This window comes from Puma concolor, chromosome B1, assembly GCF_028749965.1.
Source record: "Puma concolor isolate L17-30 chromosome B1, mPumCon1.1.hap2, whole genome shotgun sequence".
Classification (NCBI taxonomy): domain Eukaryota; kingdom Metazoa; phylum Chordata; class Mammalia; order Carnivora; family Felidae; genus Puma; species Puma concolor.
The window spans coordinates 149,421,599-149,441,538 of record NC_141670.1 but is presented as its reverse complement, the minus strand read 5'-3'; the positions used below and the strand labels follow the sequence as shown (position 1 = coordinate 149,441,538).

Sequence of the window (19,940 nt, the reverse complement as noted above, 5' to 3'; positions counted from 1 at the left end):
GAGAGAGAGACAGTGTGAGTGGGGGAGGGGCAGAGAGAAAGGGAGACAGAATCTGGAGCAGACTCCACACTCTGAGCAAGCTGTCAGCACAGAGCCTGACGTGGGGCTTGAACTCACAAACTGCGAGATCATAACCTGAGCCAAAGTTGGACGCTTAACCAATTGAGCCACCCAGGTGCCCAGTAAGACATTTTTTAGAGGTATATAATTAACTGTGGGATATTCTGCATGTGTTGTGAGTCAGGTAGTTGATTAGTGACAGATCCAGACATAGTAGGTTCTAGAGTAAGTCTGTAGAAGCTCTCTAACTTTCCTGGGCATTTGATGGGTTTTGGTCTGATTTTAGTACTACAGAGTTATTCTTTCCACTCATAATATTTATTACAGCTGAATTATATGCGAGGTAGGTGTCCAATGTAATGGCGGATAAACTGTTATAATCCTCAAGAAACTTGGGGAGAAGATTTAAACTTTAACAAAAGTTTGATTCAGAAATGAGTGTTTCAAGAATTCCCAAGAAAGTGGGCTGAGATGGTTTAGTGGCTCATGCTGAGCTCTGAAGAATGTTTAGAAAAGGTAGAAATGTGGAAAGGAAAGTTATTTTATAATGAGTGTGAGAGTCTAACTACATAAAATAGAATGGGATTATGATCAGATTACCTGCCTAACTAGATAGAACAACGAATCTGCTGAGGAGAATGGGAAATAAAATCAGATTTTTATAGATTTTTGTGTCCACTGTTGATAATGGGAACTCTCTGGGAAAAATCTGAGGAAGATTATTCAAGCAGCGATATTTTGTTTTGCATTTGTGCCACTTAGCCATACCCTATACTCTACTCTGTGTTATAGAGAACAATTCATTACTGCAACTTTCTTAGGTGAGAATAACAGTTTTGGCAACTTGATGTTTTTAGACCCTTCCCATGGCTGCTCTTTTAATATTTATAGAATCTAAGAGATTTACAATAATAGCTAAAGTATGGAAAGACCCCAAATGCCCATCAATGGGTGAATGGATAAAGAAGATATGGTATATATATTTATGATGGGGTATTACTCGGCAATCAAAAAGAATGAAATCTTTCCATTTGCAACTACGTGGATGGAACTAGAGGGTATTATGCTAAGTGAAATTAGTCAGAGAAAGACAAATATATGACATCACTCATATGAGGACTTTAAGATATAAAACAGATGAACATAAGGGAAGGGAAACAAAAGTAATACAAAAACAGGGAGGGGGACAAAACATAAGAGATTCTTAAATACAGAGAACAAACACAAGGTACTGGAGGGATTGGGGACGGGATGAGCTAAATGGGTAAGGGGCATTAAGGAATCTACTCCTAAAATCATTGTTGCACTATATGCTAACTAACTTGGATGTAAATTTAAAAATAAATAAATAAAAATACCAAAAAAAAATCTAAAAGATTTAAAAAATATATATATTAGCAGCGGTGCCTAGGTGGCTCAGTTGGTTAAGCAGCCCACTATTGATCTTGGCTCAGGTCATGATCGCATAGTTCATGAGTTTGAGCCCTGCATCGGGCTCTGCACTGACAGTGTGGAGATGGCTAGGGATTCTGTCTCTCTGCTCCTCCCCTGCTCACATTCTCTCTCTCTTAAAGTAAATAAATAAACATTAAAAAAATATTAACATTTCTTGGAAGATTAATGGTATAAAGTTTGGAAAACTCCCTTACTACTTAGAGGCAGTCATGTTCCTAATATCTAAAAATATATATATCTTGGGGCGCCTGGGTGGCTTAGTCGGTTAAGCGTCTGACTTCAGCTCGGGTCATGATCTCACAGTCTGTGAGTTCGAGCCCCGCGTTGGGCTCTGTGCTGACAGCTCAGAGCCTGGAGCCTGCTTCAGATTCTGTGTCTCCCTCTCTCTCTGCCCCTCCCTCTGGCTTTGCTTTGCTTTGTTTGTTTCCATAAAATTATTAGCTTTGATGTCCTTGCTTTTGCCTCACAGCTTTCTTCTTATACGAAGTGCCAAACTAAAAAAACAGTTTTATAAAAATACTAACGAGAGTGATGGAGTTGTAGGGATCACTTCTCATGTCACATATTTTACCCAATTAAGAATTTTGTAAATAGGGGTATCTGGCTGGCTCAGTCAGTAGACCATGTGACTCTTGATCTCAGGGTCATGAGTTCAAGTCCCACATTGGGTCTAGAGCTTACTTGGAAAAAAAAAAAGAACTCTGTAAATGGAAATTGTTACTATAACTTTTTTATGAATGGGGAAAATTGGAGGCCTGCCTTCCACTTTAATCCATGGCAAAAAGTACTGAGTTCTTTTTATACTAGTAACTTTTGACCTAAGAGGAGGGACGTTTATGTTGATGATAAGTATATATCAGAAGTCTGTTGTCTTTCATACGGTCCTGCAAAATTCACATCTCATTCTTCCACGATTGTTGAAATGTTTTCCTTGACCTGTGGGAGGTATTTCCCACTCACTGAAGAGTGCTCCATCAGGCCTACTCTAAGTGGGAGTTGGGGAGGGCAGGGAAAGGGACGAATAACACCTACAAGACGAGCCTCCCAAGAAAACTACTTTAAGCCTTTACCCCTCTCCTCAAATTCCCACATCCCTTTCTCCCTCTTCCTCATCATCTCACTTCTCAGTTCTCTTCTCCATAGTTCAGGATTCCCTGAGCTCTTTTTGCAGTTGTCCTCTTTGTCTCCTGCAGAAATAATCTGTCTCATTAACATTCCAAAGTGTTAGCACACGTGCCATTTAAAAGAAATTCTGTTTTATGTTTTCCTTTACCTGTCTTCCTATTTCTTGCCTTTTCTTGGTAGCAACATTTCTGAAAATCTCTCTACTCCCTTGTCTCCACTTCTTCACTTCTCATTCTTCACTGGGCACCACTCCCCACCATAGCTGCTCTTGTCAAGATCACCCAGCACCTTCTTCTTGACAAACTCATTGGTCCATTCCTGGTTCTCATCTTATTTGAACTTTCAGCAGCCTTTGCCTCAGCTGATAAGCTTTCTTCATTGAGCCCTTTGTTCACCTGATTGTTGATGAAGTCCTGGTTTTCCTCCAACCTCACTGGCTGCTCTTTGTCAGTGTCCTCTGCCTATGTCTCCTCCCATTTCTATGAAAGATAAAATGGCCCAGGGTTTAGATCTTATCCCTCTTCTTTATCTGTACTCCCATTCAAGGTTGTGTCATCCTGTCTCATGGTCTTAAACTCTTTTTACATGGTAGTATCTTCTAAATGTATGTCTTTCTACTCCCCTTTTCATTTGGATTTTTAGCAGGCAAATCCTACCTAAAGCATTCCAAACTCTTAATTGTGGCCTTCAAGGCCCTTACCACCTGGCTCTCCCCCTTACCTGTGCAACTTCATTTGCTGCTATTTTCTCTCCTTTGCTGCTTTAGCTCCTACCACATTCACCTTCTTACTAAACCTCTCTGCCAAGCTCTTTTCTATCTCAGAGCCTTAGCACTTGCTGTTCTCTTTGCCTAGAATTTTCTTTAGGCAGATCCTGGCATGGCTTGTCGCCTCACTCCAATGTAAAATGTGCTTCTTCAGAGGCTTCCTCTGACCAAGTAGGACCTAAAATAGTACCCTCTTAGCTATTATATTTTTCCTTCTTAACATTTATCACTACTGTAAATCATACTTTGTTTCTCTCCTGCTGAAATGTGACCCATGACCCAAGGAAGGCATGTAATTCGTTGATCCATCCTGTATCCCTAGAGTGTAGATCAATGCCGACCTCATAGTAGACTCTGAACATATGTTTATTGAGTGAGTGCATAAATAAATGATTTTTTAATATGTAAACATTGTTTTATACGTAAGCCATGTGTTTTTACCCTCAGTATTTTTGAATTCAAAGTCCAGAGTAATGTTTATTATAATAGAATGGTTAAACATAATAGAAAAATGGCTAGCTAGAGCCTGTTGTGTGGAATTTCCTTGAGTGATATATGGAGGGGCTCTTCTTGTTCCCTTTTCTGGAAATAAGTTGTGTTTTCTTGGCTCTTCCCATGCAGCTGAAGAATAAGTTCATGAAAAAACTTCCACGTGATGCAGAAGCCTCCAACGTGCTTGTTGGGGAGGTTGACTTCTTGGATACTCCTTTCATTGCCTTTGTTCGGCTCCAGCAGGCGGTCATGCTGGGTGCCCTGACTGAGGTCCCTGTGCCCACAAGGTAAGCTACTCCCTGACCTGCTGAGGTCCACAATGTGCTTATAGGGAAATCATGGCTAGATAATCAGTGGAATGAGGATACATCCAGAGCAGGCATATTGGAGAGGTTTAATCTGAAATGATGACTTAGCTCATCTTTCATGCTATCAAATTACTTGGCACTTGTATAGTAGTAATAATAACAATTATAATAACCAACTGGGCCATGTACTAGTTTATTCTTATGGATTAGTCATTTAATTCTCATAATATGTTTAAATTGTAAACTATGGGTATGTGTATTTTACAGATAAAGAAACTGAGTCTGAGAGTTTAAGTAACTTGTCCAGGGTCATACAGATGGTCAGTGATTCAGAGGTCAGAGTTGCTCTCATTTGCTCTATGTTTTATCAGAAAATTGACAATAGGTACATACATATATACATACATGTAAGTATATATGTGTATATATACACATGAATATATAAAAATCATTAAGCTGCACACTTAAATTTGCACACTTTATTGTTATGTGTTATATACATTCTTATCCTAAAAGGAAGCATATTACAGTTAATTATGATCATGTACTCACTACACCACGCAGCACCTCAGAAGTCATCCAGTTTATCTGCCTTGCTGCTGAGCTCGAGAGTTAGAAGACTGATTTTCGGAGTGCAGTAGGTGAATAGAAGTTAATGCTTCACTTAAACTTGTGCTGAAGAAGAGTTTAAAGAGAAGCTTGTAATCTTTGACTTGACACCATAAAACTACCATATGAATAGGAACTTTGTGGGGGGTGCTTTTTGTGGGTACAGGGCAAGGACAGGTGACTTTTCTCTTTTTAGGTTTCCTCAGGTGTGCAGGAAGGGTTGTGAATCCTCAGTGATCTCAGATGGTCTTGGCGTGATAAACTGACAGAGACAAGGGGCTCCAGTTTGCTTTGAGCCAAGTTAGGAGGAAAATCAGAACATTTCCTTATGGCCTCCCCATTCATAGATTACAGGCTAGTTTTTCTTTCATACGGGTATTTTCTCCCTATTTATATATTTCTTAGACACTATAGACCGGAATAATACTGGTCATTAGTAGGCAGTCATTGGACAAATGGCAGAGGGAAGGAGAAGATTGTAGCTTATTCAGTTGATGGGATTATCATGATTTGTGTTTTCTGTAACTTAGTTGTTCACTTGAAAACATTCCAGCAGAGCCTTGCAGTTCTATCTGAGCAATCACCTGGCGAACAGCTAGCTGACTCAGATCAGGGCTGACGTCCAGCTCTTGTGCTCCTATGGTTTTGTTTATGTCTCTGTGGAATGATTTTTACTGGGGCTTGAAAGAAAAAAAACATGCCAAGAAGTGTTAAATTGCTCTTGCATTTTCATTTTTCTTACTTTTCTTCTTTGCAGGCTACAAGTAAAAAATATTGTAGAGGGTTTTTTATTTAACAATAATACAAGTTCATTGAGTAGCAAATCGTGACTATCTGTGTATCCCTCTTATCATCTGCTCCTGTCTGGCATATTCTTTTCTTCTGTACAGGAGAGTGGTACTAGTCTAGAGGTGAAATACAGCATCATTTGAATTAACAAAGGGAGCCCGGCAATTCAAGGGAGTGTAATTCAATAATGTCATAAAACTATTTCAGGGCAATAGTCTGAACAATATATCCAAGCATGTTAACATTTTTCCAGGAAATATTTTTATCCATTTGCTGTCCTCTGAACTGGTGCCTGCTATAATCAGTGCGTAGGGAGTCTCATTAGCCTTTTTGTGTATGAGTAATGTGGGGCCATTTACAATGGCTGCATCCTGTGAAATCCAATCAAGGAAATCCCACAAGGAATGTGGTAGTCGGTTGTGAAGAACTGCCCCGTACTCAGCCTTGTGCTTTAACATGCTGCCTGTTGTACTGCAGGGAGACCCGAAATGTCTGTTGTGGTGTACATTTTGTAATGGTCATTTTTCCTTTAGAACGTTATGCTCTTATGTTTATTATTGCTATTATTGCTATTTATGATAAGTGGTATTAGTGCCATGCATCTTTTAGGAAGTGTGGGTCTCACAGCTCTGTGACTGTAGTGCCCACAAGATTCAATACCCTCCTATCAGCTTAGCTTTCTGCTTGCACCAGGGCTACAGCCAACTTAGTGGATGTTCTCTGCTTAGGAGTCCTTCTTGCCATCCATGTGAAAGCAAACGAACCATTCTTTTACTCTTCGCGACTTCGTAGGATGTGCTTATGATTTTCCTAGCATCTTGCATACACTTTGCTTGGTGTCATCTTATATCTGTCCGTACAGGCTGCTGCTCACTCCTATTTATGAGCTATGTAGGGGATAATAACTATTGTTATTCCCACTTGACAGTTGAGAGATGGAGGCAAAGGGAAGATTCACGATCAGTGCTAGAAATAGAACTGCAGATTTCTGACTCTGAAGCCGGGCTTTTAGGGAGAATCTAAGGAGCTATTTAGAATGGATTAGAACAAAATACTTTAGGGTTTTCCCATGAAGAGAAATCAAAACCCCTGATCAGTTTGTTCTTTTCTGATCTTGATTTTCACATTTAAGACAAGTAGTTATTCCATAAGTTCTAGTCCTCTAAAAATTTAGAATGTTTACCCTTTTCATATCACTGTAAGTTAGTATATATTTTATGTGATAAATGATGATTTGCCTTAAAGAGCAGTTTGTGCTTAATTATCAAAACGATAGAAAATCTCATTAGAGGGATTGGGACAATGGTCTAGCTAGTTCAATTCTGTCTTGCCCAACACTCTAGTTGCTAGCTGCTATTTATCGTATGTAATGTGGTTGGTTGTGGTGGGTTTATGGTCTTCATGCATCTATTGTGGACGCTACAGTTCAGCCATAATTTCCAAAACTGCTAAATATGAATAATGGCTTATTTGATTCACTGCTGTTTTGAGAGCAGGGAGTAAAGGATTGGTACATGCTGAGTTTATTCTAGAAATAGCTGTGATATATCAGGAAGGACGGGGGGGAGGTGCACATCCTTTCTGCAAAGATTGAGTGGTTTAGGAAGGCTGGCTCTTCTTCTGATATTGTGCTCTGTTTCTGCCTATAATTATTTTGTGAATATGATACAGTCCATTGGTTCCGGACAGAGATCATCTGGTACTTATTTTTGTTATGGAGAATGCTAGAGGCATCCTCCCCAGGCATAATTAGGTATGTGAAAAAGCTCACAAGAGTAGAAGGGCCTCATGAAGATTCTTGAGACAGCTAGCACTAGTAGATTCTAACTATGACTTTATTTCTAGTTATGAGTGAATAAAAAGAACTCAGTAGCATAAATTAATTTCTTTTCCCCAGCTGTCAACATGGGCTGTGCCCTTCGAGCCACAAAAATGTGGTGTTTACTCTAATTTGTTAATAAGGAAAAAAAGCTTCTGGTTAAAAATAACATCTGTCCATTGACAAAAAACAGCTTGGGTCATGAAAGGAGTTTTCAGTACATTATAAAAGCTGAGTTTGGCAAGATGTACTTCTGTCATAAAAGTTGTAACAGCTTTTGCTTTTGCTTCTTCAAGGGGTTCAAGGGGAAAGAACATGTTTCAGGCAGAGGGAACTTCAACTTGATGAGTTCTTCTGTAATCCTAGTTTTCTCATCTCCTTTTCAGTAATGCAGTCCAAAATCAGGGGCTTCTTCAGGGTTTCCGTCCCTACAGATGAAATTCTTGACCTGAGGTGATGTTTCCTGCTACTTGTAGATGGCCAGATTTCTTCTCTGTATCATTTTGAGAGGTTGAATTTACTGAATGGTTCCTGACTGGAGTAATGGAAAAATTTAGCTGATATGTAACATTTTATTTCTATTGGTCACTTAATGATTTTCCACTAAATGTTTCCACTAAAGAACAAATCAATATATATGTGTTAATAAATATTTGTATATTATATGTAATATATATGCATTTTTTAATAAAAAAATACATTACCACAGAAAGAGAAATCATACCTTCATATCTAAGTTAGTGAAACAATATAATTCTCATATATTGGGTTTATTGCTCTGATGCATGTTATAGTCACTATTGGGCTGCTACTTCCATTCATTATTCGGTATTATTTAGCAGAGACTAGAGGAAATATTTACAGAAAATATATTCCCTCATCCCAGAGGGCTTAAGTTAGAGGCTCCATTACTTTCGGCTCTTGGGATGGTTACCCATCTCATCTGCCAAAGTTTATATTTGAGGACTACTAATAAATGAGAGTATTTGTCTCGCTTTCTAGCAAGATAGTGTTTTGTCTTTGTTGCCATATAGTCAGCCTGATAGTTCATGTGTCAGTTGGTAAGTGTGTATTTCCATAATGTGTGTTTGTAAATTATAATCATGATGGAGATGCTAGGGCAAGGTAGGAAGAGGTGCAGAGTGGGTCCAGAAAGATCTTAGGTATTATGTCTTACTGAAAAACTAATATTTAGACACATTAAAATAACAAAAAATGGCAAGTAAAGGAAACCATTATTTAAAAATGTGGGAATAAGTAAAGGATCCAGGTATTCGATATTTTCTCTTTCCGCACTGCATTCTCCCCCTTTGCCCAAAACTATGTTCTTATTGTCTTGCCTGACAGCTGGCCATTGCTAGACTGGCTAATAGGACTGGGCAATGTGACCAGTATTGTAGGTGTTCCTAAATGGGATTTCTGTTTTGCTTAGGTGGTTAAATATTTTTTGCATATGTTGCACTCAAATCAGTGATCATTCCCTTTAGTATAGTACATTTTACTGTCATTAAGAAGCATTTTATAATACTGTATGTAGGGGTGTATAATTTAGGTCCAACTTCAAAGGAAGAGAAGTTCTAGTATCAACTGAACTTCAATATTAGAATAACTAAATCCAATTTTAATAATCACTTCCTTCATACTTGAACAGACTTTCATGCCTGCTGATTGCTTTTGCTTTTTCATCTACCATGATAATACTTGAAAGCGAGTGTGCCGCCTCATGCCAGAACTGGTTTCTAAGCAAATAAGTATTGAATGGTTTTATAGCTCTTTTGATATGAAGTCTGAGTGTTCAAACTTTCAGATACCTTCTTACATTCTTGATTTCTGTTTTTTTTTTTTTTTTCCTTTCCCCTTTGGACTGAATTTTATAATGAAAAAAAAATTTATTCAAGGGCTTTTTGGGACAGACCCTAACACTTTGAAGAGTACTTGCTCTCGGCCCATTTTTATTTAAAGTGAGGTATATAGATAAATAAGTATAAAATAAAATTGTATTAAGCAAATCCCATCCCATCCCTGGTCCCATAAATTTTTACCTAAGATTTCTTGTCCCCAGCTAAGTATCCACAACATCTTTCCCCAGGACGAGCCGCGAGAGTCATTGTGGGTTAGCTTTTCTCTGTTGAATTGTAACCCCATGTATAGGTTGGGCAGGTAATGTTAGGCACATTGTGTGTTGAAAATAACAGGAGGTGAGAAGGCCTATCTACTGTCTCTCATTTACTAGGCACGTCTTTGGCTCATCCACTGACCTCCTTGAGCCTCAGTATCCTCACCATTAAGCGGCAATAGGATACCTCTCCTTATTGCAAAAGGGTATGTGGCGTTTAAATGAGGTGATGAATATGAAATGTTTTGCAAACTTTAAAAAGCTGAGCACATGTGATGTGATTATTTTTATTGCCCTTATTGTCTCCATGTTAGGTAAGACACGATTATAAGCAAGGCGGAGATGTATCCAGTGTTGCCTTTTATGTATTTTTTCTTATTCACTTACTTACTGGGTTTCTTCCTCCCTAGTTGAGACATGAACCTAAGTGGGGATAAGCTCCTTACTGCAAATTCCAGGACCTACTTACTGTGGAGCAGTGCATGTACATTATCAAGAAAACAAGTTTGGGAAGGAAAATGAGGACACTCACAAAAGAATTTTAACTGTCCATGAAAGATGCTTTATTTCGAATTTCTCTCATAGTTTTCTTTCTTTACTTTGGCTGTCAGCATGTGGCTTACTTCTAGAGGACTTGGTTTTTGCTGACTTCCAGTCACTTCTGAGCAGAAATATTTCTTAAAAGTATGGAGAGGATCATTTGTCACTGTTCATATTGAGTAAGGAAAAGTCAGAGAAATCTGAAGATGTACTAAGTCTTTCTAGTTATTGTGCTTAATGGGTTTTCTCCACAGATTCTCAAAGTCAGTAGAAATGGAGATAGAAGAAAGTTTAGGAAAGAAAGATTGAATGACTCCTAAAGTGAAGTTTTCCTATTCAGTAAATAAATTTCTCAGGGTTTCCATGTTAAATTCTTCTTTGCCGCCAAAGAAACAACAATTTGTATTTCATGATAGTGTGAAAGAGTATCTTTCATATTACCATGAATATTACCTTTGTCTTAAAGATGAATTCTAGACCTCAGCTTTTTACAAATAGGATAAACGTGTCTCAGTGTTATGTACATTGACTTTGATGAAATGTGTTTTATAGCCTTTGCTTCTTTCCTCTTCCATTAGGTTCTTGTTCATTCTCTTAGGTCCTAAGGGGAAAGCCAAGTCCTACCATGAGATCGGCAGAGCCATTGCCACCCTGATGTCTGACGAGGTAGGGGATCTGGAACATGGTGATTTGTGAATGTCCCGCTTGTATAGTTTTCATGCTATGAATTGGCTGTCACAATTTACTCAAGTCAGAGTATGTGGTCACCAGTCCTCTTTATGGCATAAGGTACAGTCATTCATGGCAGATGTGCTGGTCTCGACACAGTTTTCAAAAAATAAATTTTATGTTGGAATAAAACATAATTTCCTTTCTTTTTCTAAGCATTTGCAATTCTTAAAAGAGATATATGTTAAATATTCTTTAAAAAGTTCAAATCACTGTATTAACTTAAACTTTACCTCTGAAAATGTTTAATATATTCACCCTGGGAGTTCAAGTGTCCTTATACCATATTGTTTCAGAAATAATGGGTTCTATAAAGTAATGCGTAATAAAATGGATCATGCATTTTTTCCTTACGTGTCAGAAAGTACCTGTTTTTATGGTCTTCTTATCTTGTGGGAAGGAATTACACACTTACTAAAATGCATTAGCAACTGTTACTGCAGAGTTTCTAGTGCTTTGGAATTATAACCTTACTCTCATAACAGCTTGAATGTTGTTCACACATTTTAGATATGATGAAACCCTAAACTAGTCTCATAGTAGGAGAACTACAATTAGGATATGGGATCACTGATTTTCCTTCTGTGTCTTTCTAGCTTACTATTTTCCCAAATGTTTCACTTTTGCTTTATTACTTAATTTGTTAGCTCTTCCATGTGTTAAGTGAAGAATAGGGCATTTAGTTATGGAAGCGTTATTTGGTGATTACTCAGATGGTTACTTAATGTGGGACTGAGAGCATTTTTGATGTATAGCTATGCTGGCTTTTCCCCCTTGAGGCAACTAAGCATCTCAGGGGGCTCTTTTATTTATTTTCATGTGTTTACATTTTCTTTAAAAAAGAATCCTTCCTCCTAAGATGCAGTAATTAGAACTGCCTTAGGCTCTAAATGACAGAAAAATCTGATTTATAGTGGCTTAAATTATTTGGGGCTTATTTGGAGGTAGGCAGTTGCTAGAGTCGGTTTAACTTAACTGTTTCATGATCAATCAAGAGCCAAGGTTCTGGCTTTGTGGGCTTGAGAGGGCCACTGCAGTCAGCTCCAGCCATCTCTTCTGTATTCAAGTTTGAGGAGGGGGAGGTTGAATACAGAAGGGGCGTGGAGCGGGGAGTATTGGGAGACGGAGGGTGGGAATGTTAGCCGTATCAGTCTAACAGGTATTCTAAAGGTTTCTCAGACAGCTTTTTTCTTTCATCTCATTGGTCAAAACTGTCAATTCTTATCTGCAGGGGAGGCTGGAAAAGTGACCCTCTCTAGCGGCTAGAGCACCACAGATGAGATGCTGGCATTTGTAATGCCCTAATCTCAACCTCACCCCCCCCCCCCCCACCCCCGACCATTACATGTAATTTGTTTCATAGCTTTTAAAAATTCTTGTTGAGGAGAAGAGATTTACTAGCAATCTTTAAGAACAGGTAAGGATGTTGAACAGGAGCCATCTTCTGTCCTGGAGACTAAAGAATTTGACTGATGAGGTATGAAAGGCTTATGCATAAAGGACTTTCAAATGGTCACCTAGGTTAGAAGAATGGAATGATTAGCAAAGAGGATTATGTAAATTCTGGAGCTCCTTCTTGGATATCTGTATAAAAGACATGAAGCATTTGCTGCCTTGGCTGGTTTAGTTATTACCTTGCTAAAAGGTTAGACAGATGATCACCTGCTTAAAGCCCTTTGCTTTATGTGTTACCAGCATAACTTAGATTTTTCTTTTTTTAATAGCTAACATTATTTGTGTTCGAGAGCTGCAATGTTTGGGACTTAACCCGATCTTAATCCTCAGCTTGAACTTTTCCTTTTTGAATTACCAGCAATGGTTTGTCCCAGTCATTTTTATTTCAGAGAATGATTCTTTTGTATATTTCTCCAAACCATTTTCATCTGGCTTCCACAGCAACTGTATCAGCAATGGTACATACCAGTGGGAGATGAAAGACAGTGTTGTTTTACAGTATTGATTAAAAAGACATATAAAAGAAACACAGCTGTTTTCTCATGCCTCCACTTATATTCTCTGGGTTCAAAATCAGAATGCCAAAATAGTTTGGGACAAGCTGATAGGAAATATGAGAATATGATTATATTAAACATATATGAAATAAATGTTAAAGTGGATTATAGATTGCCTTTCTGAGGCTCAACATGCTGTGAGGCATGTAGAGAGTTCTCTTGTTGGATCAGCATATCTCTTATTATTCTTTAGGTGTTCCATGACATTGCTTATAAAGCTAAAGACAGGCAGGACCTGATTGCTGGTATCGACGAGTTCCTCGATGAAGTCATTGTTCTTCCACCTGGGGAATGGGACCCAGCAATCAGGATAGAGCCTCCTAAGAGCCTTCCATCATCTGACAAAAGGTAAATTATCGGGCAATTGGGAGTTTTCATCCTTGAGAAGGAGGTTGTGCTCAGAAAAGGAAATGGGGTCAGGTGACTGTCCTAATATTGTGTTTTTAGGTTCACATTTAACTTGATGTATTATCTCAAACGAATTACGTATGTACTTTGGTTTGACATTTCGTCGATGCTGTAAAATGAGTGTTATATGTTGTTTTCTTCTTCAGTGATTGCAAATTAGAGATCTCAGATTATGATATTGGAATACATCATAGAGATTTTTAGGAGGATGTGCTGGGGACTTCCTGCACATGTCGAAGACTGGTTTACTCAAAACGAGTCCCTATAGATTTAAGAGGTTAAAAAATCGGGTGAGACCATTTGGAGAAACCGTTTTCTGGAAATCTGTTGTTTTCCCGGTGAAACGGTTTCTGTCTTATACAGTATGCAACTTATTTAGCTTTTTATTCATCAGTCATTTGTCCTCCCTCTAAATACAACACTTTAAGAGTTGTCCGTTAGGGTGGTGGAAGGAAATGATCTTTCTCCCAAAGGGTTTTCAGTCCATCTCTTCGTTAGTCTCGTGCGCGGCACAGCTAAGAAGCAGATGAGTAAAAGAAACTGATATTCTCTTGGGCTCTGTTGTCTTGCTTAGAAAGAATATGTACTCAGGTGGAGAGAATGTTCAGATGAATGGGGACACACCTCACGACGGAGGCCACGGAGGAGGAGGAGGAGGACATGCGGATTGTGAAGAATTGCAGCGAACTGGACGGTAGCTGATGGATTATTTGGCCATTCACGATGAGAATCTCCTTATTTTATTATTTTAAATATTTATTTTGAGAGAGAGAGAGAGGACATGCTTGCCTGTGCACACAAGCAGGGGAGGGGCAGAGAGGGAGGGAGAGAGAGAATCCCAAACAGGCTCTGCACTGTCATCACAGAGCTCTACGTGGGGCTGGGTCTCATGACCATGAGATCACGACCTGAGCAGAAATCAAGAGTCAGCTGCTCAACCGACTGAGCCACCCAGGCACCCAGATGAGGATCTCTTTAGATCTTAATTTCCCTTCATCTCCCTATCAGCATTTTACTCACTGATTTGTATACTTGTGCAGCCAACAGATATTTATATTGATTAATCACAGGCACTGGGGATGCAACAGTGAATTAAACAAAAACCCTTTGTCCTTTTGGGTTTTCCTTTGTAGTAGTGGGAGACAAGCAATGAGAAAATTAAGAAATGTGGTGATGGTTTAATGGGGGAAAACGAAAACAGAAATAGGGGGTTTTGTGATAGGGGAAAGACATTCCAATATAAAGAGTGAACTCAGAGAAGGCCTTACAGAAAAGTCCGGCAGGAAAGCCCATGAGAAAAGTCCTGCAGGAGCTAGAGATAGACCAGCAGAAGTGAGGTAGGGGGAGGGGACAGCAGAGGGCCTGGTGTGTGTTGGGTTGGCATCCAGGCCATGAAGTGAAGGAGGAGGTGTTGGAGAGAAAGCCAGCGGGGTCTTCAGGTGGGTGTGAACCTGTGGCAGGAAGGTGGAGTCATGTGTTGTCTTCCCCATTTGGCTTTTGTGCGTCCCTCCCTTCTCTGTACCTTTATTCATAAGTGGGCAACATGGTACAGAAATGAGGAACTCACAGGTCATGGTCTCCTTAGCCTGCCGTTGGGGATTCAGGATTCCCAGACTGCTTTTGTAAATCTCTTTTTATGATAATTCCTCCTTTTCTTTCCACTATTAGGTTCTCCATTTTGTTTTGTATTAAATAAAATTTAAAGTAGGATACTGATTTTATGAAGATAGGACTTTTTTTTTAATGTTTATTTTTTTGAGAGAGAGAAGAGAGAGTGTGCGAGCAGGGGGAAGGGCAGAGAGACAGTGGGGAGGAGGACAGAGGACCACAAGCAGGCTCTGCGCTGACAGCACAGAGCCCGATATGGGGCTCGAACCCACAAATTGTGAGATCATGACCTGAGCCAAAGTCGAACACTTAAGCCACCCAGGAACCCGAAGATAGGACCTTTTAAGAACATTAAAGGTTTTTTTGAAAGCACAAAAATATGTCTTTTTAAGATGTAATTGAATCTGAATAAAATGATTTCATTCTTCTGATGACCACTTGGGTTTCTCTCTGAAATTAAGGGGACATTTTTTCCCTCCCCTTTTTTTCTGAAAGAATAGAGAACATAAAACCTCCTCTCCCCCTATTTTTTCTGAACAGTTCTTTACAAAGTACTTTTATTAGGAATATTCTTTTCCTTTTCTATAGATATGAGTTCTGGAATTCAGCTCTTTTACTTAATCAGTCTGGAATTTAATTCTTGGATAGCTCACTTTTCCCCCAATGTACTGTCTGCAGCCTGCCCAGCACCACGCACAGCCCTATGCAGACCACGAAAACTGAAGTGGGGCACAGGATGCAGCGAGGGCCAGCAAGCCCACACACAGACAGACAGTCCCGATAAAGTGTGATAGCCCCATGGTGGAAATCTGAACTCTCTGAGGGAGGGCCCCACAGGCAGAAGGAAGGGTATGCGTGGGGAAGGCTGAGACGTGAGGTTTGGTTGGGAGGGTAGTTTGACAGATGCATAACTAAGGCAGCTGACCTGCGAATGTGCGTAATGGGGCTACGCTTGCAGTGCTTTTCCACCGTATACCTGCGTGGCTTTCTTCCTTCGTGCCTTCGGGACCTTATCCCAAAGTCACCGGTTCGGGAGGCCTGTTCTGGCCACTCTAACAGTTCAGCCATTGCTTCTCTAGCATTTCATAACCTTCTTCCCCACTTAATTTTTTCCCTTGATGTTTAGCACCATCCATTTTGCTTATATTGTCTGTCCCCCATATCGGAAGGAAAATCCTCGAGGGCAGGCGTCTTTGCCTGTATTGTTCACTGTTGTGTCTCCAGCACCTGGAGAAGTGCTGGGCATATCACAGGTGCGCAGTAAACACTTGTGGAATGATGAATGGGGCTGGAAAGGAAACAACGCAAGATTATTAAAGGACTTCTATGCTCTGCTCATGGGTGTGATGTTTTTCTACAATGAGTGAGAAATTTTAATCCATCTACGCCATTCACTCTCATCTAAAAACCAACTGTTCTTTAGGGAATGCAACACCTAATTTAGGGACCAAAACAGAGACAGATAGAAGAAAATTTATTCTTCTACAGTTTTCCCATTTTCCCTTAAGTGGTTAAATAGAGCTTGTTGATTCAAACACTTTGACTGCAAATTCTTTGTGGTTGAATGAGTTACCCTTGGTTAATTTGATGACAAATTTATTTTACCTTGTCACATGTTTGCTTTCTCCCTACCCAGGTTCTGTGGTGGACTCATTAAGGACATAAAGAGGAAAGCACCATTTTTTGCCAGTGATTTTTATGATGCTTTAAATATTCAGGCTCTTTCAGCAATTCTCTTCATTTATCTGGCAACTGTAACTAATGCTATCACTTTTGGAGGACTGCTTGGGGATGCCACTGACAACATGCAGGTGGGTCTGGTTTGGGGGAGACACAAATAGTACAGCCCAGATTGCCTTCCTCACCCCTACAGCTCAGCTAGAAGCAGATGGCCTTTCAGTTACTCAGCGTGATTTTCTTTCTTTTGCTGGATGCTGCATTTTACTTTGCTTCTGGCCTGCTGCTATATTTCCAGCATTTTAGTAATTACAAAAATAGCTCGATGAAATCTGGCTTGAGTCACAAGTGGAGAAAAGAAGGGAAGGAAATGAGGATATACAATTCCATTTGGGCAAAAGCATATCAGCTGCTTTAATTTTGTGCAGGGCACGGGGTTTAGATCTTCTACTACCTTGAATGTATGGGCCATATTCTGTTAAGCTTGATGATAACACTTTTTCTGGGAATGCATGATTACCTTCATTTTACACAAGAGCAAACAGTCATCAAAAAATTGAGGGATTTGCTTGAGGTTAGATTTGCATGTCTATCAGTAGGATTCAGCTTTAAGGGAATACAAGTTAAGAGTTGTTTCTCCTGTTCTTGAACCTGCCTGATCATTAAGCTGTAAAGACCCTGGCTTGACTTATTTTGTACAAACCATAGTCTGATACTCTGCAGGTGCCGTTTGCCATCCTTTTGTATCAGTAACAGCTGACGTTTTAGTGGTACGAAAGATATTTTGGATGCCTTCTATCATTCAGAAAAATATGTACAAAGCTAAGAAAAAATAAGCATTGTGCTAGATGCTGAATACAGAGTAGTGAGTGAAGCCAGTATTCTTAGGAAAAGAACTAGATTCATTCCCTTTTCAAACTCTGTCCCTTCTACTTTAGTGCTTATTACTGATTAACCTATGTGACATTCATAAGTGCTGCCAGCCACCTTCTTAAAAAAAAAAAAACAAAAAACAAAAAACAAACCCAGCTGTTTCAAAAGATTGCTTTCTTCCACTTTTGTTTTCTTCTCTGTGCACATTAATGCTTTAGATTCTGCCTAAACACAAAAATGAAATGGAGATGATATATGACATCTATGTTGACCCAAGTAAAAAGGGAGAAATTGCTTCAAATAATTGTATGTAGTCTGTTAAGAGCACTTTTATCTTTTATTTTTTTTTATTTTTAATTTTTTTAGTTTTTTTTTTTTAATTTTTTTTTTCAACGTTTTTATTTATTTTTGGGACAGAGAGAGACAGAGCATGAACGGGCGAGGGGCAGAGAGAGAGGGAGACACAGAATTGGAAACAGGCTCCAGGCTCTGAGCCATCAGCCCAGAGCCCGACGCGGGGCTCGAACTCACGGACCGTGAGATCGTGACCTGGTTGAAGTCGGACGCTTAACCGACTGCACCACCCAGGCGCCCCTAATTTTTTTTTAATGTTTATTTATTTTTGAGACAGAGAGAGACAGAGCATGAATGGGGGAGGGGCAGAGAGAGAGGGAGACACAGAATCTGAAACGGGCTCCAGGCTCTGAGCCATCAGCCCAGAGCCCGACGCGGGGCTCGAACTCACAAACCGTGAGATCGTGACCTGAGCTGAAGTCAGACGCTCAACCGACTGAGCCACCCAGGCGCCCCAAGAGCACTTTTATCTTTTAGCCCTTATCTATTATTGCATAGCATATTAATCCAAAACTTAGAGGCTTGAAACAACCATTTCATTCTTCCCTTTCATGGTTTTGGTGGTTGACGGGCTTATCTGGAGTGGTTCTCTCTTTGGGCCTCACATGTTTGTAGCGAGGTAACAGCTGAGGTTGGAGTCCCCTGAAGGCTTCTTAAATGTTTATTTATTTTTGAAAGAGACAGTGGAGAGGGAAGGCAGAGAGAGAGGGACAGAGGATGCGAAGCAGGCTCTGTGCTGACAGTAGCTTCAGCACAGAGCCTGATGCGGGGCTCAAACTCACAAACTGCAAGATTATGACCTGAGCCGAAGTCAGATGCTCAACTGACTGGGCCACCCAGGTGCCCCTGAAGGCTTCTTTATTCACATGTCTCGTGCCTAGATTGGGATGTCTGGAACATTTGGGGACTGAGGACTCTGAACATGACTTTTCCATTTGGCTAGCTTGGCTTTCTTACAGACGGGGACCATGATGACCTTTAAGAGCTCATGCCCTAATCAGAAGGGGGCAGGCACCGCTCAGCTTTGCTTATTCCTATATGAATATGCTCTCCGTATTACTTCATTTTCTGATTTTCAGAAAGAGGCTGAAAACTCAAATTCTTATGTGAAATCTAGTGATTCTTAAATATTTGCAACGAATTAACTTTTAAAAACTAACATTGTGCTGGCCAGAAAGCACACATGTATATGTTCCCAGCGAGAGACCTGCCATGTGGGGAAGAGAAACCAAGAGTGGTAGGACACAGAGATGAAGTATGTGAATAGGGTGTTCTTCCTTCTTTTCCTCGTTCATAAGGTAGGAATGAACGAAATAAACTGCAACAGTGATGTCAATAACAGGATTTTTATAAATCTGATCTGTATCCAAATAGGGCAGTTATTTTTCGTCCAGATGAGAGCATAGTGATAACTAAATCAGATCATTGAACAAAACCAGTGGAAAAGAAAGCACTGAGGAAGCACTGTGAGGCCAGCACAAAGAACATAATACAGGCAGTCACATTAGGAAAATAAAGCTGTGATTTGGGGACAGTGGCAAGAAAACCTCCTTCTGTTGTTCAGAATATACAGAGACTTTCTTGTGCAGATCATTTTTTAACACATAGTTTTCCGTGGATTCTTTTCCTTGAAGTGGAGAAATTACAACACGTCCTATGTGTTAGTTTATTGCCTTTTTAAACTGAATTGAACCCCTTTTCAACCTCATAAGACTTAGCTTTAAATTAAAAAAAATTTTTTTTTTTACATTTATTCATTTCTGAAAGACAGAAAAAGAGTGTGAGCAGGGAAGGGGCAGAGAGAGAGAGGGAGACACAGAATCTGAATCAGGCTCCAGGCTATGAGCTGCCAGCAGAGATCCCAACGAAGGGCTTGAACTCACAAACCATGAGATCATGACCTGAGCTGAAGTTGGATGCTTAACCGACTGAGCCATGTAGGCACCCCAAGACTTAGCTGTAAAACGCAACATCTGAGATGAGGAAGAAGTCTGTTGAAGTCTATTGTTGATCCCTCCTAGGTGCATTAATTTCCATATGTGCAAGTTTTGGGGAAAGTAAAGGATTCTGTTGTGTGACACGTGTACTTATCATGGGTATTTGTTCTGTGATCATTGTCATGGGAAAGGCCTTCACGGTGGAGTAAGCAGTGTTCAGGATCCTGCAGACTTTAGGAGAAACAGAAAGGCTTTCAGTACAT

The 19,940-nt window shown here is 39.8% G+C and overlaps 1 protein-coding gene across 8 annotated transcripts in view; it reads left to right on the top strand.

Annotated features, from left to right (window-relative positions):
• SLC4A4 (solute carrier family 4 member 4) overlaps window positions 1–19,940 on the top strand; it is a 354,218-nt gene that overhangs the window by 230,144 nt on the left and 104,134 nt on the right. For all 8 annotated transcript variants that reach the window (XM_086704881.1, XM_086704885.1, XM_086704880.1 and 5 more), the window contains 5 exons: window positions 4,028–4,185; window positions 10,658–10,745; window positions 13,014–13,168; window positions 13,803–13,922; window positions 16,473–16,647. In XM_086704881.1, coding sequence (XP_086561007.1) covers window positions 4,028–4,185; window positions 10,658–10,745; window positions 13,014–13,168; window positions 13,803–13,922; window positions 16,473–16,647 — 696 coding nt within the window. The remainder of the gene's footprint in view (window positions 1–4,027; window positions 4,186–10,657; window positions 10,746–13,013; window positions 13,169–13,802; window positions 13,923–16,472; window positions 16,648–19,940) is intronic.